At 47.2% G+C, this 23,134-nt stretch overlaps 1 protein-coding gene across 1 annotated transcript; it reads left to right on the top strand.

Moving 5' to 3' along the window:
• The first annotated feature begins 3,316 nt into the window (after positions 1–3,316).
• LOC115797833 (tryptase) lies at positions 3,317–23,089 on the top strand. The gene is made up of 6 exons (XM_030754354.1): positions 3,317–3,432; positions 4,242–4,256; positions 4,388–4,547; positions 5,987–6,255; positions 21,507–21,655; positions 21,959–23,089. The coding sequence occupies exons 1-6, from the start codon at positions 3,378–3,380 to the stop codon at positions 22,292–22,294; spliced, it is 984 nt and encodes a 327-aa protein (XP_030610214.1). The 5' UTR covers positions 3,317–3,377; the 3' UTR covers positions 22,295–23,089.
• The last annotated feature ends 45 nt before the right edge of the window (positions 23,090–23,134 follow it).

The following is a 23,134-nucleotide window of genomic DNA, read 5'->3' as shown; positions in this document are numbered from 1 at the left end:
CACAGAGCATGAGGAGTCACTGAATGCTTTCACAAAAATAATGCTAATCATAGCTCACCCCAACCAAACAGCTATGAGATATTTTGAATTGACATTTTCCCTGGGTTCTCTAACTTCCTCCCCCAGTCCAAAAACATGCACAGGTTAGGTTATTTGCAGTCTGGGCTGCAACAGGTGTACCCTGCCTCTTGCTCCATGACAGCTGGGATAGGCTCCAATTCCCTGTTGTGACCCTGAAGTAGATAAGCAGAAGAAAGGCAACAATGTGCAGCCACTTAAGAATTGGCCTATCTCCCTATTGATCCACTTTATTTTGGCTTTTGCTTTAATTAGTCACCCATTTGTGTATATATTACTGCTGGAAGTTTCATTACATGACTTTTGTTATTTGGTGCACATGACATGAGCTGGTCAATGGCAGTGTTACTGGTTAGCTACAAAATTACATAATGACTGTAACCTTGTACACTTACATTTGTGGGTTATTATAAGTTTACTGTACTAACTTCCAGTTATCTGCTGTGTTATTTTAAGATAACTTTTTTTGGCAGATTCCTCATCAAGTAATTTTGGTTCCTAGCTGCCGCTGTTTACTGCAGATTTTTGAATTCTTACTGCCCACTTGTCAAGTTGCTGCCGCCGGTGTGTGAAAACTGGTCTCTCTCTCTCACACACACACACACACACACACACACACACACACACACACACACACACACACACACACACACACACGATTATTTATATCACATGTGGGGGTGGGACTGAAACTCATACAGTAGTGAAACTGGCTCTTATTATTAGCTGTAACGTGATCAAAGTGAAGTCAACACTGTTGCACGGGCTAATGTTTCCTCCTTTTAAGCACTGGCATATTGCTCCTGTATTATCCTTAATTGATTTGCTGTGGTGACAGAAAGCCTTAAAAAAGGCAAAACTGAAACTGGATCATCTATTCAACAGCATTGCATGCCGGAATGTTTTAAAGGGGAAGATTAAAGTTTCATTTATCCTTCTGTGTTGAATCTATGCAGAGTCCACTATGTTGGCTGTGCAAGTGGCCGATGCTGTTATCAGTATTTGTACTTGTGCTTAGTGTTTCTGCATTGCTCTGCAGTTTTGTTGCCAAAACACTTACTTGGCTGTGGAGTTTCTCTCTTCATGTTCACCTCCAGCTGATTTGAAGAAGGAGGCAGAAACATAAAGGAGGAAGAACGGTACTGAATGTGCCACTCACAGTCATTTAGGGCTGCAATGGCAAGATATGTAGTTACATTTTTAGGGGAGGGCATGCCAGGTTACGGCATTAGCTTAGGGTTTCAGAAGGTTTTGTGGTGATGGTCAATGACCCGCTATTAATCATATGTGTTATCACATGAGCTGAGGTGTGAAAAAAGGAGTGGGTTATTGTCACCAGGGGAAATCATACCACACAAAACCCCTGGTGGTAGTGACCTGTGCCTTTTTTCACACATTTGTTCATGTGATGATGCACATGATTAATAGTGTGTCAGTGACCATTTCCCAAAGCCCCCCTTTTCCGCTACATTTTAAATGCCTGGGACTCTTTATCTTGTGGTTTTAGAACTGAAGAAGCCTCTTTGATGAAAGATGAAATGTCTTCAAAAAACATGAAGAAGTCCAGTCACCTTAAACCACAAGAACTCAGACAGAATACGATTTCTTAATTGAAAGTTAGACATTCTTGGCTGTTGATAAAGCACATAAGATTATCAAATTTGATATTTATGGTTGCGATCTTAAAAAGTGCCCATATGGGAACAACTAGTGCAGAGAAATCATCAGCAAAAAAGTGCTAGATATAGCCGGGGTGCCTTGAGAGAACCCACACAGACACAGGGAGAACATGGAAACTCCCCACAGAAAGGTCCCTGGCTACACTGTGGATTGGAATTCTGGACCACATCAACATTATTCACCATTCCATTATTAAGTGGCCTGGTGTGAGTGCAGTTGGATTGTCCTTTTCTTGTTTTTAATCCTCCTTTGGGAGACCTCATCAATGTTGTACCCACTGGTAGTAAAAGAACAACTACCTGATTGTCTAACACTAACTGTTATTTATTTTCGCTTGAAGTTCTCCCCAATCACCCATTATTACTACATACATATAGGTCATAAATGTCCTGTAACAAAACAAGCTCTAAAAAAATGTTTGTGAGACTCTACATTCTTATCCCTTCATGCCATAAATTTATACCTTCTTCCAGAGCATCTACATGTCTCTACTGGTGTGTACTGTACAGAACAGTACAGACAGTTACAACATAATTACGGAGTAACTGAACTGGTTGAGCATTTTTTTCAGACACCAGTATTTGGTTTCACTTTCTTCTTCACTGTAATGATTTTAGCAGCATTGGTTTCAAGTGACTTTATAGATTCTAATTATTAATACAAAATCTAAAATAGAAAAAAAGCTTTTCCAATTTTTTAAAACTAAAATGATGCTTGCCAAGTAAAATTTCAGTTAAAGAAAAATTAAATTCATAATTTATTATTTAATAATAAATAATAATTCATTCATATTATTTTGTAAGCAAAAGATAAGAATGAAAAACAGACTTTCCTGAAAGCAGAACAAATGTGACAAAACCTTTGGGTAGATGTTGCTTGGAGCAGAGAATATACAATACTGTGCAAAAGTCTTGAGTCACCACCTCATTTCTTTATATTTTTCTTCTAAGGAGCTGGAATTTCTTGTAATTTTTGAAGTGGTCTTGAGCAATATTTCTCTGGGTTTTCTGAAGGTGTTTCAAAGTTTTTCTTTGGCTGCTTTTTCACTCATTTTAAATCTAGTCCTCGTGCCTGGCCATTTTCAGAGGAATGATTTTGTTGTTTATTAATTTGATTTATGAATCATTCAAGCATTGAAAAAAAAAAAACTAACTCAAGGGATGAACCAGTGTTGAGTTTAGAGCTGCATTTCAGCCAGTGGTGTTGGGGCTCTTGACAAAACTGATGAAATTATGAGTGCAGAAAAGTCAAGTTTTGATTCACCATGCAATACCATCTTGAAAGAATCTGATTAGTAAGAACTTTTTTCATCACGACAACAAACCCAAACACACTGCCAATGCCAATCCAGAGCCTGGATCCCAACATTACTGAAGCAGTGTGGGCTTGTCAAGAAGGAAAAAATACACAGCACACTCAAATCAGTATACAATATAATTCTGTGTCAACATTTGACTGCACTGCAGTTGAGATTCTACTGGTATGTAGAGAAACAGGTTTGAACAGGGAGTGTTCAGTAACAGTGAATGTAACTCTTCCTGGAATTTAAAGGAAAGAAAACTTGAATACAGTTTGTTTCTCTGCTTATTGTAAATACAACGTGACTGTGAGTGTACGACATGGCAGCCTGGACAGTTCTGATACTCTTGGTGTGCGAGGTCATCACTTTGCAAGGTGAGCCCCAATCTGTTTAGAAGCATTAAATATCCTGTTTGAAAGCTTATTTTTATTTTTAATAATTCTTATTAGTAATGTCTAAAATGTTTTCAACAAGCACTGATGATCAGTGTTGTTTGATGGAAATACAGTATGACCTGCAGGTCAGATTTGTTGACTAGAAAATAGTCCCAAAAAGTAAAATATGACCTAAGAACTTTATTATTATTATTATAACTTTTATTTAACCAGGTTTGTCCCATTGAGATCCAAGATCTCTTTTGTAAGACAGACCTGGCAAAAGAGGGGCAACACATAAAGTTTCAACACAAAAATTATGCAAAAGTACACAAAGAAAAAAATACAAATAATTAAATTTTCAAAAATAGTTAAGAGTTTGCAAGACTAATTAAACATTTGCACTCCTGGAGCCTGGTTGTAATGGAATTTATCATGGATTTGAATACATTCAGTGATACCAGACTTTGGAATTTAAGCTCTGATTGCAAAAAGTTCAATGTACTCAGAGCAGAAAATCTAAACGTTTTCTTCCCCATTTCTGTTCTGACCTTGAGAACGGTAAAATGATAAAAGTCCTGGGAATGCAGCCCCTATTATTCATGATTAAAAGCGATGATAAATAAGATGGAGTCGTCTGAAGAACAGCTTTATAAATCAAAGAACTCATAGAACTATTAGCACCTCAGTTGTATTTACAGTTCAAAGAAGCAACTGGAACTCTAGTGCCATCTTGTGGCCGACACTAGCGTTATGGCAAGATTCACTGGGATTATAATTTCTAGTAACTTGTTCTCTTATTCCTACAGGGTCAAAGGCCCAGGGTAAGCACATCACATTTCATATATTCCATACAATCAAGAAAATGCTCTGAAGGTTCGTACAAATGTGATAAAAATCATCTCTGGGAGACTGTACTGCATATCAGTTGACACCCAGTTGTCTGTGCTGTCAGAATGCGGGGTGGCACCTCTCAATACGAGAATAGTGGGTGGTCAGAATGCCACAGCTGGGTCATGGCCCTGGCAGGTCAGTCTACACCTCACATTTCATATCTGTGGAGGGACCCTCATCAGTGACCAGTGGGTACTAACTGCAGCCCACTGCATTGTAACGTAAGACATGCTCATTCTATTTTTTATTCTGTGTTTTCACTGGAAGGAACTGCGGTGATGTCGTGTTACAAGTTAAGTATTTTCTAGACTGAGAAGCTGTCAGATTCTTTACATTGTTCAGCACACCTCAAAGAATTCAAACGTCAGTGAAGCATATGAATTAATTAGCGGGGCTGAAGTAAAAAGGGTCCTAACAGATTCGTGAGATTACAGATTCAGATTTTTTTTTTTTTTTTTTTACATGATTGTATCTTCTAGATGGACTTTGCAATTATGCTGCTGGATATTATTGAGCCTGATGCAGGAACTCACCCTTTCTGTTTCTGTCTCAGTCATTCACATTTTAAGTTTTGTTGCAAAACTCTTTATATATTTGCTACAATGTAGATGTGGAAGTCATTGGGTATAGAAAGTGAGAGTTAGTGCATATTTAGGTCAAATACAAGGCTTTAACTCATAAGACTGGACTGTGTTCATGTGAATCTAAAATTCAAAGTTGAATTTTGTATTTAGAGTTCTTTTTTTAACTTTTTATTAAATTTCTTTTATGTTTTATGTATTAATTTGCAGTTTGGGTCATTTTTCTGCAACAAAACCACTTGATTAAGTTTACAAAATGATAGTGCTTCACATTTTCATAAACATAACAAAGCAGGAATCTCAGTTTGACTTTTGATTTCACACACAAAACAAGCCTCTGTCTCTGTCATGTGTCTGACTCATTCATGCTCCAAAACATGCTCCTTACTCTGATATTGCTGTTGTTCTCTCAACAACAGCAAGTGGTGACTGATTTTACTGTCAAATAAGCAACACGTCTGCTTAATTGACACTCAGATCAGCTACCGGGAGTTGATCTGGACCACGAGAAGTCCACCTGATGCGGTGTTTGGTTCAACTTAAGGTCTCTGGAGTCCTGATTTGTATGCCTGGCTCTTCTTTCCAGTCTTGGGGATACAGGTGTATATTTTAAAATAGTTGCTGTTATATTGCTTTAGTTATTACTTAGATTTAAGATTTTTAGCTTTTCTTGACAGTCATAGCAGAGACAGACAGAAAGGTGGCGAAACAGCGAAGAGGAAGGATATGGTGTAAAGCTGTGTCATAGTTGTGACCTGAGTCATAAATGAAGTTCTTATGGTATTTGCTTCCTTGGGCATCTATCTATGTCGCCATCTGTCTGTCTGTCTATCTGTCTGTCTATCTGCCTGCCTGTCTGTCTGCCTGTCTATCCATCTGTCTATCTGCCTGTCTAGCCGTCTGTCTATCTGCCTGCCTGTCTGTGTATCTGTCTATCTGCCTGCCTGCCTGTCTGTCCATTCCTCTATCACTCCCTCCTCAAAACAGATTGCAATAGATGAGGGTAGGGCAGCTTATTCTAAAATGAGAAAAACATTCTACTTGCATGGACTGATTTTATTATTATTGTTTTAATACAGAAATACACTTAGTGAATGGACTCTCTACTTTGGAAGAGAGACTCAGGCTGGCCCTAATGCTCATGAAGTGAGTCGGCGTGTGTCCAAGATCATTGTCCATCCAAACTTCAACAATACATTTTTGAACAATGACATTGCCCTAATGCGGCTCAGCAGCCCCATCACTTTCACTGACTACATCAGACCCATCTGCTTGGCGAGTAACTCCAGCCAGTTCTACAACTCCACATCCTGCTGGATCACTGGCTGGGGCAAACTTGGAAAAAATGGTGAGAATTCATTTAAGGTTGTGTAGCTGGTGGCGGTGGAAGTATTCATATTAGTTTTCTTGTTATTTAGTTTTATTTGTGTTTCAAATAATTTTGCTAACTCTTTAAAAAGTTTTTAATAAAGTTTATCACAGTACAAGCCAGGCAGTTCATACATTAAGATTTGGTGCCTGAACTACTAGACAGATATGGGGGAAAAAAGGATATGAAACTACAATTTGGCTTCAAATTGAGGAAATGTAAAGGGCTGCCCTACTACAAAGTCAGGAGGAGTTTGGATATTACAGATAAGATCTTCAGTTCACCCTTTAGATTTTCAATGGAACTCAAGTCAGGGTTTTGTGCAGGCCAGTCAATAATGGCATGATGCGTTCTCAAGTGACAGCTCAAACACTTGCTTAAGTTTTTATACTGTGTGCAAATTAGCTTGTGTTTACAAGTGTTTCTGAGGTAAGAGATTCTGGCTAGCTCGTTTAGGTTGATACAGCAGACAAGATGCGGTGTCGGTCAGGATGTCATGGCCGGGGAGGAAACGGACGAGGAAGGACAAACATGCAGGACTCCGGAGATGGGCATAACTTAAAGGCATTTATTAATGTAGGGAAAAACAATACAAAAACCGTTCAGAAGGGAGACGAAGGGGAACCACAGGGAGCACAGGAACACACGGGCACACAACATCAACGACGCGACAGAGAACAAATGAAAACTGAGGGTTTAAATACACAATGGGTAATCAGGGCAAGAGGAAACAGCAGGGAACAACAGGTGAGGCAAATGAAACTAATCACACGGGGGGAAGCAAAACTAGACACGAAGCACAGGGAAATCATACTGACAAAATAAAACAGGAAGTGATAAACCAAGGAACACGCAGACGAGTCACAACACGGGGAACAAGACAAACATACTGGGAGGAGAAGCTCAGGAAATAAACTAAACACAAAACGCTGGGCAAACGGCCCAGGATGTGACAGTACCCCCCCCTTAAAGGCCGGCTCCCGACGGCCAAAACCAGGAAACAAAACCAGACAAGGGCGGGAGGCGGGGGACCAGGAGGGAGGGCCCGAAACAAAAACAAAGACAGGGAGCAAAACAGAAATCACAGGGCGTGAACAAAACAAATCAAACCCGTACAGGAAGAAAACAAAAACACAGGACCAGAACAAAAGGCGACGGCACAAGGCCGGAGACAGTCCAACATGGGGCATCAAAATGAGGCAGAGCAGAGGCAACACAGTCCAAACAAGAACAAAACACGGGGACGAGAAGCAAAAACAGGATGAAACAAAAGTGACGGCACAAGGCTGGGGAACTCCAAAATCCAACACATGGGTCAAAGTCCACGAACAGAGCAGGAGCTAAAACAAAACAAAACAAAACAAAAGAGCAGGGGAAAAAACAGTCCACAGTTCAGGGGAGTCAATGGGAAATCCAAAACAAAAAACACACAGTTCAGGAAGCCGCAGAGGCCAAGGGGCCACAAAGCAAAGTCCCAACGAGGGAGGCCGACCGCGCTCCCAGCGGCGGCGGCGACGAGGACGAGGAGGAATCACTGGAGGCTGAGCACGCTCCCAGCGGCGGCGGCGACGACGAGGGGGAGTCACTGGAGGCCGACCGTGCTCCCAGCGGCGGCGGCGATGACGAGGGGGAGTCACTGGAGGCCGACCGCGCTCCCAGCGGCGGCGGCGACGGGGAGCAGGCACCGGAGGCCGACCGTGCTCCCAGCGGCGGCGGCGGAGACGAGGAGAAGACACTGGAGGCCAACCGCGCTCCCAGCGGCGGCGGCGGAGACGAGGAGAAGACACTGGAGGCCAACCGCGCTCCCAGCGGCGGCGGCGGCGGCGACGACGACGACTCACCAGAGCCGCAACATGCCCGGACTCCCCTGAGCCCAGGGCGGTCAAGGACACAGGAAACTCGGAAGGTCCGAACCGAGCGGGACCCCCTGGCGGCTCGGACTGAGCGGAACACTCCGAAGACTCCGGCGGCTCGGACTGAGCGGGACCCCCTGGCGGCTCGGACTGAGCGGGACCCCCTGGCGGCTCGGACTGAGCGGGATCCCCTGGCGGCTCGGACTGAGCGGAACACTCCGAAGACTCCGGAGGCTCGGACTGAGCGGGACCCCCTGGCGGCTCGGACTGAGCGGGACCCCCTGGCGGCTCGGACTGAGCGGAACACTCTGAGGACTCTGGCGGCTCGGACTGAGCAGGACTCTCCGGATGCTCGAACACTGGATGCCCAGGCTGGGGCTGCTTTGCAAGGCATAGTGCGGGTGAGTCTGATGGTGAGGATGATGGCGACATGGGAGTTAACTGGGACTCTGACTCAGAGACCAGAGACTCAACAGCAGTCGACGGGAGAGACCGGGGCTGAGACAAAGAAGCTGAGTGCGTGGGAGCTGACACTGGGGAAGCTGAGTGCGTGGGAGCTGACCCTGGGGAAGCTGAGTGCGTGGGAGCTGACCCTGGGGAAGCTGAGTGCGTGGGAGCTGACCCTGGGGAAGCTGAGTGCGTGGGAGCTGACCCTGGGGAAGCTGAGTGCGTGGAAGCAGGCCGGGAGACGACTGGCTGCGTGGAAGCAGGCCGGGAGACGACTGGCTGCGTGGAAGCAGGCCGGGAGACGACTGGCTGCGTGGAAGCAGGCCGGGAGACAGAAAGAGCAGACTGCGAGCTAGAGAGGGCAGACTGCGTGGGAGCAGGCTGCGAGCTAGAGAGGGCAGGAGCTGAGGGAACTGACTGAGAGGGCACTGAAACTGCTGACACTGGGGACCAAGGAAGAGCGACTGGAGCTAGAGCTGACTGAGGGCGAGGGAGAGCGACTGGAGCTAGAGCTGACTGAGGGCGAGGGAGAGCGACTGGAGCTAGAGCTGACTGAGGGCGAGGGAGAGCGACTGGAGCTAGAGCTGACTGAGGGCGAGGGAGAGCTGCTGGCTGCGTGGGAGCAGACTGAGGGAGAGCCGACTGCGTGGAGACTGACTGAGAGCTAGCGAGAGCTGACTGCGTGGAGACTGACTGCGTGGAGACTGACTGAGAGCTAGAGAGAGCTGACTGCGTGGAAACTGACTGAGAGCTAGAGAGAGCTGACTGCGTGGAAACTGACTGAGAGCTAGAGAGAGCTGACTGCGTGGAAACTGACTGAGAACTAGAGAGAGCTGACTGCGTGGAAACTGACTGAGAGCTAGGGAGAGCTGACTGCGTGGAAACTGACTGAGAGCTAGGGAGAGCTGACTGCGTGGAAACTGACTGAGAGCTAGGGAGAGCTGACTGCGTGGAGACAGACTGAGGGCTAGGGAGAGCTGACTGCGTGGAGACAGACTGAGAGCTAGGGAGAGCTGAGGCTGAGGGAGACCCTGCTGCTGCCGCTAACGCTGAAAACCAATGCGAAGGCTTGGACCTGGTTGCCCCCACCCGCGGAACAGGAACGGGTGCAGAGGTCAGCCCGTCCGTGGCTGCCCCCACCCGCGGAACAGGTACGGGTGCAGAGGTCAGCCCGTCCGTGGCTGCCCCCACCCGCGGAACAGGTACGGGTGCAGAGGTCAGCCCGTCCGTGGCTGCCCCCACCCGCGGAACAGGTACGGGTGCAGAGGTCAGCCCGTCCGTGGCTGCCCCCACCCGCGGAACAGGTACGGGTGCAGAGGTCAGCCCGTCCGTGGCTGCCCCCACCCGCGGAACAGGTACGGGTGCAGGGGGAGCTGGAGCCAAGGGAGCGGGAGCAGGGTGAGCAGAGGGAGCTGGAGCTAACTGAGGGGTCTGAGACTGCGACTGAGGAGGAGCTGGAGCTACAGCTGACTGGGAACACTGCGACTGAGGAGGAGCTGGAGCTACAGCTGACTGGGAACACTGCGACTGAGGAGGAGCTGGAGCTACAGCTGACTGGGAACACTGCGACTGAGGAGGAGCTGGAGCTACAGCTGACTGGGAACACTGCGACTGAGGAGGAGCTGGAGCTACAGCTGACTGGGAACACTGCGACTGAGGAGGAGCTGGAGCTACAGCTGACTGGGAACACTGCGACTGAGGAGGAGCTGGCGCTACAGCTGACTGGGGAGACGAGAAGGCTGGAGCTACAGCTAAGGTCTGTGGCGCTGGCTGTGGATGAAGGGTGGTGATGACAAAGTCTTTCACGAGCCCATGCAGAGAGTCCAGCAGCCAAGGATGGTCACACACTAGCCCTTGCAGTTTGGCTGTGATAGCTTTTTGCTCAATCTCGCATGGGTCAGACAGCAGCTCAAAGACCAACGAGTCCACCCACCGAATGATGGTCTGCTTTGCCACCTCAGGGAGGGGAAAAGCAGCGGGGTCCTGTGAACGTTTGTCCTTGTTAGTGGGTTGTTTTGTTCTGTTGGGCCGAGATGCATGAGTTTCTGCCTCCAAAATGTCCACCATCAGGGGAGAATCGATTATCTCTACATCGGCGGGTAGCCAAGAGAGATCTGGCTGGCAGCTGGTGGTATGAGAAAGCCCCTTATCCCAAACGGTTGTGATACTGGAGTCAGTCTTACTCACAGAGACGGTAGTTTGCGCATGACGCGGTGACAATATCCGCGGCGTTATACCGCTCGGGTCTGGGGGGGCCCCCCACCGATGCTGCCGGGAACTCCCCCTCCTCCGTGGCCGCCGCGACTGCAGTGGAAGGGGGAAGCCAGTGAGCGGAGCCGCAGATGAAGGACGCTGACGGGCACTGTTCTGAAATGCTGGGCCCCCCAGCGCCAGACGAGTGCCGTTGAAGTAGCCGGAGCTAGCCAGGTCTTTAGTATGGTCGCGTCGTTCTGTCATGGCCGGGGAGGAAACGGACGAGGAAGGACAAACATGCAGGACTCCGGAGATGGGCATAACTTAAAGGCATTTATTAATGTAGGGAAAAACAATACAAAAACCATTCAGAAGGGAGACGAAGGGGAACCACAGGGAGCACAGGAACACACGGGCACACAACATCAACGACGCGACAGAGAACAAATGAAAACTGAGGGCTTAAATACACAATGGGTAATCAGGGCAAGAGGAAACAGCAGGGAACAACAGGTGAGGCAAATGAAACTAATCACACGGGGGGAAGCAAAACTAGACACGAAGCACAGGGAAATCATACTGACAAAATAAAACAGGAAGTGATAAACCAAGGAACACGCAGACGAGTCACAACACGGGGAACAAGACAAACATACTGGGAGGAGAAGCTCAGGAAATAAACTAAACACAAAACGCTGGGCAAACGGCCCAGGATGTGACACAGGACACCGGAATGATGACAGGATATGACGTATTTGCCAGCAGGTCAGATGACTGCAGTGATTTATTGCACACTCAGTGTTGTCACATAGTTCTGAAATAATAATAATAAATCACACTGTCACCATCTCCATAATAAAGGTATTCACACAAGTAGAAAAAATATACATGTCTTTCCTTTACATGTGCAGAAAAATGGTAGCTTAAATAAACCAACAGGAAGGCATATTAACCACACTAGTAGGTTAACTGGGTCATAGCTCCCTCTACTAGCTAAACCGGGTACTAAACAAACAACAGCACATGGCTCACATGGCCCTTCTCCAGCGGAGTAACGCTAATTACCGGCCCAATCTAATGGCGAGTTACAACTGTTAGCTCACTGGACGTTTAAACACTTCTAACATCAGCATTCACATTATATGCATACACGAGGTTAAACAATAGACCTCCGCTGCCGAATGGCGGCAACACGGCAGCGATGCTTAGCTAGGTGCGCCATAATAAACACACTATCTATAGGCTATATGAACGATACTCACTTCATGCATCCACTTAACACTCGGAGTGCCACAATAAAAACACTCTCCAACAAAAAACAACCGTGTTTCAGGCGAAATATAATTAAGTCCCCACAAGTGTGTAACGGTGAAAAAAGGAGGAGGAAAGGAGGAAAAGTCTGCAGCTCAACTTCTGGCTGTGCAGCTCACGGCTCTACTGGGGGTGATTGCGCCACTTCCCTAGCAGTGCACCTTCAAAATAAGAGCCTTTGATACAGCCGCCCCCAAATGTGCATGGGCACATTTGCATAAAATAAAAGGCTCAGTCCGTCTTAGGGGGTCTGGAGATTGGAGGAGGATCTTCCTCTCCTGGTGGGAGAGCTGGTAACATCACCAACCGTGCTACAGGCCGGGTGAAGATGTGTCCTTTTATGTTGACATCAGCTGATCTGACACAACCAGCATCACTGCGATGGAACTTGACCACACGCCCAATTGGCCACTGGGCCCGTGGCAGCTGTGGCTCCACCAACATGATAACTGCCCCGTCTTGCAGATCAGGAGGAGAGGACTGCCATTTCTGTCTCGTCTGGAGGCCAGGCAGGTATTCTCTTATGAATCTTGACCAAAATTGATCCGCCAGGATCTGGGAATGTCGCCAGCGTCGGCGGCTCAGGATGTCAGTCTCTGGGTACACCACCTGCGGGAGTGAACTATCGGGCCGCCCCATGAGCAGACTGTTTGGTGTCACCGGATCCACGTCTGCGGCGTCAGCCGATACGTAGCCCAGCGGTTTTGAGTTGAGGATGGCTTCGACCTCCAGGAGCACGGTGAATAGCACGTCCTCAGCAACTGGTTGCACACGTGTAAAGTGCTGAATTGACTGACCGGACTTCCCGCTCCCATACTCCACCGAAGTGGGGCGCAGCAGGAGGGGTTAAAATTGAACTTGATCTTCTGACGGGCAAGCTGCTGTTGCAGTGCTGGAACCATGTTCTCAAAGGCTTCTCTGAGCTCTCATTGGGCTCCTTTGAAGTTGGTCCCTTGGTCTGACCACACTTCAGCAGGGGTTCCTCTTCTGGTGGTAAACCGTCTCAACGCCATCAGATAGGCGTTGGAATCCATGGTCCGAAGAAGATCCAGATGTACAGCTCTGGTCGTCAAACACTTAAAGATAATTCCCCAGCATTTCTCTTGACGTCGGCCTACCTTTACCAGCATGGGTCCAAAACAATCCACACCGGTGGAGTAAAAGGGAGGTTTGTGTAACCTGAGGCGAGCTTCCGGAAGATCTGCCATCCTAGGAACAGAGGGCTGGCCCCTCCAACGCTGACACTCCGCGCAGGCTCGTTGGTGCTTACGGACTGCCTCTCGCCCTCTGATGATCCAGAATGATCTCCTCAGCTCTGAAAAAACTCGCTCGGGACCGGGGTGATGCAGATCACTGTCGTACTTCTGGATAAGCAGATGTGTCACTGGATGAGTGGCATCGAGGACGACCGGATGTAGGGGGACATCAACATCTTCCAACCGTTCGTAGCAGGAAGGAAGGTCCCTGGGACCATCTGTTTGGATCCTTGAGCTCTCGTTAGGTCATCTGCAGGATTTTGATCCGAGTCCACATAACGCCAGGTGCAATCCTCCGTCAGCTCCTGTAGCTCCGCCACCCTTGCCCTGACGAACACCTTGAAGCGGTAGGACTGGGAATGAAGCCAGGTAAGTACCGTGGTAGAATCTGACCACAGGGTGGTGTGAGTCACTTCCAGGGTGAGTTCTTTGGTGAGGAGACTGGCGAGTTGGGCTGCTACCAGGGCGGCGCACAGTTCCAAGCGTGGGATGGAGTGGACGCGTTTGGGGGCTACTCTGGAACGGGCAAGGATGAAGGACAGGTGAATCTGGCCCTCTTTGGTCGCTGTCCACAGGTAGGCCACAGCTCCGTAAGCCTGTTCTGAGGCGTCTGCGAAGATGTGCACTTCCCGAGTGACAGCGTCGTGGTCAGAGTCTGCGGGCACATATGCTCGAGGAAAGGTGAGTAGAGGTAGGAACTGGAGCTCATCCTCCCAGGTGGACCAGGCTTGAAGCAGAGCTGCAGGTAAGTTCGGGTCATCCCAACTGCGCTGCTTATCCCACAGTTGGCGGATGATGAGCTTTGCCCTGGTGGAGAAAGGTAGGAGGTAACCTAAGGGGTTGTACTGTGAAGCTAGGACTCTGTAGATGTTGTAGCCCAGGGAGTCTCTCTCCCAGTTCCAGCTGAGACCCAGGGTGAATTCTTGAGGATTGGTCTTGTCTTGTGCCAACCACAGGTCTAAGCTCTGTGATTGGGCCTCTTGTGGCAGGTGATCCAGGACGCTCGGCTCATTGCAGGCCCACTGTCGGAGGTCGAAGCCTGCTGAAGACAGAAGCTCTCTAAGCCGATCCACCAGCTGCTTGGCTTCTTCTGGCGTATGCACACTTTGCAGGCAGTTATCGACGTAGAAGCAGTGGTCGACAGAAAACCTCACGATATCTTCAGGCTGGCTGTGATCTGTGACATGGCGCTGCAGTGCATATGTAGCACAACAGGGGCTACAAATTGTGCCAAAGGGCAGGACGTTCCATTCAAACACTCTGGGGGGCTCGTCGACTTTCAGGTCACGCCAAAGGAACCACAGTAGAGGGCGATCATCAGGGAGGAGGCGGACTTGATGAAACATCCCTTTGATGTGTCCACTTACTGCGATGGGGTGTTCCCGGAACCTCAGTAAGACGCCCACCAGCGAGGCTCCAAGGGTGGGGCCAGGCAGCAGGTACTGGTTCAGGGTTTGGCCGAGGTATTGGTGAGAGCAGTTAAAGACGAGGCGATGCTTCCCATTGTGAGAGACGAGGTGGTGGGGAATGTACCAACACTCCCTAGGTGGTTCCTCTTGAGTGACTTCCTCCACTGCACCTGCGTCAATGAGCTTCTGCATTTCTGCTCTTTAGATCGCTGCTCGCTCGGGATCTTTAAGGAGTCGTCGTTCTGTGCTTCGCAGAAGAGCCATGACTGACTCCTTAGGTCAGTGCTTCTCAATTATTTTCTGTTACGCCCCCCCTAGCAAGAAGAAAACTATTCACGCCCCCCACTCCCCACGGTGACTATCCATCTCTGCATAACATTTTATCCTTATTAACATTAAAGAAAAGAAAAAAGAAAGACATATGGTCAAACTTCAAAGAATAACTTTATTAAATTGTGTTTTAGGTCTGCAACAGAAAAGATTTTAAGTGCATCATTGCCTGAAATTAAAAATAAATAAATCCTTGTTTAAACTGTAAACATGTTTGACCAACTAATTGCACCATTGCAAAATTAAATCAAATCAATAAATAATATTTAATAATTATAATAACTAATAAACTACAAAAACTAAAAAAATAATAACTAATTTATATTCAGTTCAGCAACATTAACTCAGGAGCACAATATATAAAACACTTGAACCTACAAAACAAAAATTAATTAAACAATTTGTGCTCATTTTTTCTTTCTTTTTTTGATCAAAATGAGGAGGAAGTCAGGTTTAATGGCTACAATGAGCACGTTTTGCAGTGCACAGCTTTTCGAAGCGAGGTTCGAAGCATGATAGTGCAACTCTCAGCTCCTGCTCAATGTTTAGCTGGGACCTGTACTTGGTCTTCAGTGCAGCAACAGCAGAGAAGCCAATCTCACAAAGGTAAGATGTTGAAAAAGGAAGCAGAATGCTTATAGCTTTCTCCCCTAAGAGTGGATACTGCCTCTCTACACTCAGCCAGAATGCACTGAGTGTCTGTGATGTGAACCTCAGTCTCAATGTGGAGTCAGACGTCATGTCAATGAACTGCTCCTCTTCTGCAGAGCTGAAACCAGTTGGAGCTGGTGCACTGAAAGGGTCTCTCACCCAGTCATACTGGGAACTGTTTTCAGGGAAGTACTTTTTAAAGAATCCAATCAGTGAAGAAATATGCTGCTTAATGTGTGGAATCACTGAGATAGCATCATAGTCATTAGTGTCCACAAATTCATGCAGGTTCTCAAATGAATCGGTGTTTCCTTCATCAAGTTGCCTGCCCCACATTGCAAGCTTTCGGGTGAAAGAGCTAATCTTGTCTGTGACCTGAGGGAGGTGTTTATCTTTCCCTTGAAGCTGTAGATTCAGTTCATTTAGCTTTCCAAATATGTCACTCAGGTAGGCCAGTTTTCCCAGGAAGTTCTCATCACAAAATTTTTCTGCCACTTCATACTTGTGCTCCTGCTCAAAAAACACTCTTATTTGCTCTCTGAGCTCAAAAACTCGGGACAAGACTTTTCCTCGTGACAACCACCTTGCTTCACTGTGATAGAGCACAGCTTGATGTTCGGCTCCCATCTCCTCACAGATGGCAGAGAAGACTCTTGTTTTTAGTGGTCTAGTCTTTATAAAATTGACTACACCTATGATATCAGTCATAACCTCACTTAATTCAGGGGAAAGTTGCCTGGATGCAAGTGCTTCTCTGTGTATAATACAGTGTGTCCACTCAGCATGAGGTGAGGCTGTCTTGATGAGTGCCCTAAGTCCTTTTCTCTTCCCTGCCATGGTTTGTGCACCATCACTGCAAACACCAATGCAGTTCTCCCACTTTAGCCCATTCTCAGACAAAAAGGAGTCCAGAATTTTGAATAGCTCTTCAGCTGTGGCTCTGTCTCTGACATATTTACAAAAAAGTAGATCCTCACACAGGGAGTTTGACAATTCAAAACGTACATAAGCAATAAACAGACAGTCTTTGTTGCTGTCAGTTGCTTCATCAAATTGTAAGGCAAAACGTTTGTCTTTGAGTTTATCTACCAGCTATTCATGAAGATCGTTAGCAATGTCATCTATACGTCTGGTGACAGTGTCATTGGACAGAGGGATAGTTTTTAGTTTTGCTGCACTGGCGTCGTCCAGCATGACAGAGACCATGTCTAATGCTGCAGGCAGTATCAGCTCCTCTGCTATGGTGTGGGGCTTTTTGCACTGCGCAATTTGGTACGCCACCTTATATGATGCTAACAGCGCTCGATGGTTTACTGAAGTAGCCTTCACAAAGCGGGATGACTGTTGGCAATATTCAGCACGTTTTCGCTGAAAAAACTCTAGCGGCTTACCGGCGTGATTGGAGTGTAACGTATTTAAGTGACGCGCTAATTTATTTGGCTTCATGCTGTCCGCTGCGAGCATTTTTAGACACAGCAAACACACCGGTCTTTCCTCTTCTCCAACTGTAGTGACAGTGAAGCCAAGCGCTAAATACGCTTCGTCGTATTTCCTCGTCTTAGCTTTCGGGTGACTTTCTTTTGAGTCATTATCTTTGTCTCTCTCCGCTTTTCTTTTCATCCCTGTTAAAAACTTTTTCATGTTGGGGGTTGTTATGTTGAATAACGGAGGCTATTGACAGAACGCAGTCGGAGCTTTCTGTTGACTCAACACTGCTAACCAAGGCAAACCTGTTGTAAAAATGACAGCGCCACTGCCGCCTACTGTAGTGGATGCGCAATTACACTTTATACTAGTACGGCCCAAAAAAAAAAAAAGCCTGTTCCCCAGGGTCACACGCGCCCCCCCAGGTATCGGGGCGCGCCCCACTATTTGAGAACCACTGCCTTAGGTGCCTGCAGTGGAGGCATGGCCGCATGACGTAGCAGTGGTGTAGCGTACCTCCTCACTCCGTCGACCTCGGTACGGGCTGTCTTGGCGTCCAACAATGCAACCGCTTGCTGGTCCTGTTTCGACCTGGTCACCTCTCTTTCCGGTCGGTGGGGTACAGTGTCCATCTGCCAGAGCCTCTCGACGTGGCGGTACAGCTCATCCATCTGTGGAGGGACAGAAGTGAAGAGACACTGAACTGAATCAGCTGGCCGCCCCATGATACAGGCAGGACCCTGGAGGGTCCATCCCAACCAGGTGTGGACTGCTGCAGGGCCACCAGGCAGACCGAGCCTGACTGGTTCTACAGGGGTTATGAGATGTGACTGGTCAGAGCCGAGGAGGAGCGCTGGCCTGGCATCCTTCAAGGCAGGTATGGGGAGGCCACGGAGATACTTATACTTCTTCTGAAGTTGTTCTATGGGGTAGGTATGTTGGGCCAAGCTGAGTCTGTTAGCTGTGAAGGCACCGTCGATCTTATAGCTGACCTTTGGGTTGGCAGCTGGAGAGACACAGAAGGATATCTTACGTCCATGAAGCACATGGATGTCTTGCCGGACTGTCCTCAGAGGAAGGTCTTCGGGGGCCCCCTTTATTCCCAGTGATTTGGCTGCCGCTGGTAACAGCATGGACTGCTCTGAACCATCGTCCAGCAGCGCATAGGTGCTGAGACTACGCCCTTCGTGATGTAGAAGCACCGGGACGACCTTTAACATGACCCGATTGCTGGCTCCATGTTGGTCGAGGTAGAGGGAGTCGGAGGCTGAGCTAGTCAGGCAGCTCTCTTCGTTCCGTGCAGCCTCCTTCTTGTTTCTCTCGGGCCTCATGTTTATCTCACGAAGGGCTAGGAGGTGTTTACCTTGGCAAGTGCTGCAGGGTTTCTTCAGCGTGCACTGAGCTGCTTGGTGGTTGCGTGTGCAGCGCCAGCACCGCTTGTTAACTTGAATCCACTCCTTGAGCTGTTCTTTGGAAAGATTGGCAACTTCACTGCACTGACTGAGGTAATGTTCACCACTCTGACAGTAGGCACAGTAGGCTTTCTTTGGCGGCAGCTTCTTCACAGGATTGGAGGTAGGGAAATCCTCCACTGGCTTTCCGAGACCATGTAGGACCGTCACCATGTGTTTTCCAGAGCGAGTATCGGACCTAGGAGGCTGTCTGTCCCTGTTGGTTCTTTTACTGACTTGGCTGTCAAAGCTCATGCACCAGAACTCGTAGCTGAGCCACTCTGACAGGTCATGCAGGGTGTGTGAGGTCCCAGGTTGCTTGAACCGATGGCGATGGAAGTCAGCTCTCTGTTCTGCTGGGAGCTTGGTCAGGAGATGAGCTACATGGGAGCCACAGTTAAGTTCAATCTCTCGCTCTGAGCCAAAGGTCTTGAGTAGGCCGACTAAGGACTGGATCTGAAGAGAGAACCTCTGAAATGCTGCAATGTCACCACATCTGATTTCAGGGGCTTCTAGGACACTAGCTATCTTCTGCAAAGCTAGTTGGTGCGGCTGACCAAATCGGTCGTACAGAGCTCTCATTGTGTCAGTGTAGGGGGTGGGGGAGTTTAGATAAGCATCAGCTATTAGCTTAGCTTCTTCCAACTTCAAGTGATCTACAAGGATCTGGTACCTGAAGAGTTCTGTAGAGTCAGGTGGGAGCAGATTCTCCAAGGCGAGGCGGAGTCTAGCGAACTCACTGGGGTCCGGCTGAATGAGCTTGGGGATCGTAGGCTTGGGGCCTCTGTACACCAGTTCTGACGCAGGGGGCTGTACAGGATGGTTAGAGGGGAGGGAGCTGGGCATCACCCTGGTGGCCATAGGGGGAGGAGCAACTTGGGGCAGAACTGGGGGTCTTGAGTCTGGGTAGACAGGAGCAGGGTGAGAGGGTAACTGAGGAGGCTGCACCAGGGGATGAGGCAGGGCATGATCATAAGGGGTAGGATGAGTGAACTGATAATGGGGTGAGGTGAACATAGGGGGCTCATAGGTTGACTGGGCTCGCCCTGAGAAACTGTGAAGAGGGGGGTTCTGCTGTGTGTCTTGGTGCCCCAGGTTGGGACTTCTCATGTCAGTCTGCAGATTAACCTCAGGTTCAGGCCAGGGTGGGGGCTCAGGCCAATCCTCCTGGTCTTCTCTGTCAGGCTGTAACATAGGATTGGGCTGGGAGGTCACAGCTGAAGCTCCAATCGGGGTGTAGCTGCTGTGACTTGAGGCCGAGTCAGTGAACCATTCCATGTCCTCCCTCAAGGAGTGGGCTTCACCTATTAGCTCTCTCATCTCCTTCCGAGCTTCATGCAGTTCCTTTAATGTAGCCTGGAAAACTTGTTGGGACTGTAGCAGCTTTGTGTTCTCTTCCTGGATGCGTCGGATATCTGGATGGACGGCGTGGTCTCGATAAGGGCTCCACAGCTGGGAGGTGGGAGCTCCAGGTAAGATGTCCATGGCGAGGTTTCTCCTCTGGAGGTGGGTTTGGGCTAGCTGAGGTGTCTCAACGTGAGCAGCATTCCTAGGGAAACCACCAGAGGGTGGCTGAGATGAGTAGCGGGGACTCTGATTCACTGGACCATACTGAGGGAGGAGGGCAGACAGCTTTGGGGAAGCGGAGGAGGGTGGCGGTCTCTGTGGTGATGGGTCTCAATGACAATTCTCCACGTAGTCCACCTCATAATCCTGGAGCCTGGTAGGTCGACGTGCCTGACGCCTGGGTCTCACATCCGCGAGGCGCTCTTCTTTTGATGGCATCTTGAAGGCTGTATCCGGCTCGAAGGACCACTGTTTCTGAGGTAAGAGATTCTGGCTAGCTCGTTTAGGTTGATACAGCAGACAAGATGCGGTGTCGGTCAGGACACCGGAATGATGACAGGATATGACGTATTTGCCAGCAGGTCAGATGACTGCAGTGATTTATTGCACACTCAGTGTTGTCACATAGTTCTGAAATAATGATAATAAATCACACTGTCACCATCTCCATAATAAAGGTATTCACACAAGTAGAAAAAATGTGCAGAAAAATTGTAGCTTAAATAAACCAACAGGAAGGCATATTAACCACACTAGTAGGTTAACTGGGTCATAGCTCCCTCTACTAGCTAAACCGGGTACTAAACAAACAACAGCACATGGCTCACATGGCCCTTCTCCAGCGGAGTAACGCTAATTACTGGCCCAATCTAATACCGAGTTACAACTGTTAGCTCACTGGACGTTTAAACACTTCTAACGTCAGCATTCACATTATATGCATACACGAGGTTTTAAACAATAGACCTCCGCTGCCGAACGGCGGCAACACGGCAGCGATGCTTAGCTAGGTGCGCCGTAATAAACACACTATCTATAGGCTATATGAACGATACTCACTTCGTGCATCCACTTAACACTCGGAGTGCCACAATAAAACACTCTCCAACAAAAAACAACCGTGTTTCAGGCGAAATATACTTAAGTCCCCACAAGTGTGTAACGGTGAAAAAAGGAGGAGGAAAGGAGGAAAAGTCTGCAGCTCAACTTCTGGCTGTGCAGCTCACGGCTCTACTGGGGATGATTGCGCCACTTCCCTAGCAGTGCACCTTCAAAATAAGAGCCTTTGATACAACAAGCTTTGAGCTTTACACAGTTAAAGCACATGATTGCACAGCAGAGGTTTGACCCTGGTGATTTTAGTTTTTCTGAAAAAAAAATTTCTAAAGATTATTATTATGTTTAGAAATGCTCTGTTAAAAAAAATACTTGGGAATTTCATAGGCGGGCCGATCATTTTGTCCTTATGTGTAAAAAATCATTTTTGGCACAAATTTGTTGAAAATATTTTAGAATTTGTGGGACTACATGACTGATTTCATGCTTTCACTTTTGCAGAGGTTTTGCCAAGTACTACACCACTCCAAGAAGTTCAGGTTCCTGTTGTTGGAAACAAACAGTGCAGTTGTGACTACATCCCAGCACCAGAAACAAACATCACTCAGCAAATGATTTGTGCGGGACAAGCGAACAAAGGAGCATGTCAGGTTGAAACAAAAAGAAATTTGTGTAATATGAGTTTTAAAAAAAAATATTTTATTGCCAATTTGAGCTATATAATGTAAATATGGAGTAGCACAAGATTAAAATGTTGAATTAAGAAGATGTTGTGTTACACTGTTCCAGTTATAACTCAACTTTATTTATAAAGCACTTTAAAATCAAATGCCATTGGCCAAAGTGCTGTACACAACTAAGTGCAAACAAAACAAAAATCACAGCCATAACAAAAGGAAACAATAAATAATACCACAGTCTCCTCCTTAATCTTTGTGTTTCATCCTTTTCAGGGGGACTCTGGTGGACCTTTGCAATGCAAACAGGGTTTAAAGTGGATCCAGGCTGGTATAACCAGTTTTGGAATACCTTGTGCCCAGGCAGGTTTCCCTGAGGTCTATGCTCGTGTGTCTGAATTTCAGACTTGGATCACAGATCAAGTGGGAGGGGCAAATGCCAGCTTTGTGACCTTCACCTCTAGTGGCACCGACCAAGACAGCAGCTTCGTGTGTCGCAGCACCAACTCCACCACCAGCCCAAACTCTGGAAATTCTGTCAAGCTGGCATCTGAACTTGCGTTTGTTATCATCTTAGTAAAGATGTTGATTGACTATATATCAGTGCTGTAGAGCAGTTTAACACTAAAAATTATGCCTGTTATACTCTGTTTTACAAAGTATTTTCATTCTTAAACATTTATAAACAAATATTACTTAATAACATTGTAGCTTGGGTTAATTGATTTGGGTGTTAGTTTTCTTTGATTTAACATCTTTCATACATCTCTAATTTTTCTTTTGTTAATCAGTTTCTGAAACCATTTAATATGCAGACAACAAGGTGAAATGAAGAAGTTATTCTCTGCTGTTGTTACATTTAAGTAATTATTATTTAACATTGTGCGTAAGAATGAAAGAGAGATGCAGAGTTATATAAATATGTCATAATCCGGGGCTGGTGGCCCAGTGTTTTGTGTTCTTTTGGTTATGTTTTGTTATATCTCTGATTGTATTTATTTGGTTTCTTTCATGTCGGTCTTCAGTTTGTTATGGTTTTGAGTTTAGTTAGGATTTTGTATCCTTTCCTTGTTGTGATGTATGAACCTAGAGATGTCCTACCAATACTTACCACCAGAGGGGCAGACCGCCACTAGGGCATACAGGGGTTCTGAATGTAACCATAGCAACAGTAGGATAATAAAAAAAACGAGTGAACCAGCAAGAAGTTGTCCTCCATGCTCTGTGTGTCGAGTAATAATGTTTACTTATTGACACTATAAGGGAGCAACATAACATAAATTGGCGACGAGTCGTGTATTTCGGAATACTTTTCATCGACTGGCTGTGAAAGTTAAGTCAGCTTTGTGCAAGTTTTTGGACCGAAATGAACACCCGCGTTTTTGGATAGCTAATGTGCTGATCAACTATGAGCCAACCATCATCGGATGACCCGAGTGCAGCTAGTGTTAC

Source organism: Archocentrus centrarchus, chromosome 19 (assembly GCF_007364275.1).
Source record: "Archocentrus centrarchus isolate MPI-CPG fArcCen1 chromosome 19, fArcCen1, whole genome shotgun sequence".
Lineage (NCBI taxonomy): Eukaryota > Metazoa > Chordata > Actinopteri > Cichliformes > Cichlidae > Archocentrus > Archocentrus centrarchus.
Note: the sequence above shows the minus strand (reverse complement) of the source record. Positions and strands in the feature narration are given on the sequence as shown.

Bases quoted from the DNA above. Each gene is read 5' to 3' on its own strand.
- LOC115797833 (XM_030754354.1), top strand. From the start codon at position 3,378: ATGGCAGCCTGGACAGTTCTGATACTCTTGGTGTGCGAGGTCATCACT. The intron at 4,548-5,986 runs GTAAGACATGCT...GTTTTAATACAG, and splicing joins GCAGCCCACTGCATTGTAAC to AAATACACTTAGTGAATGGA. The intron at 6,256-21,506 runs GTGAGAATTCAT...TCACTTTTGCAG, and splicing joins GGGCAAACTTGGAAAAAATG to AGGTTTTGCCAAGTACTACA.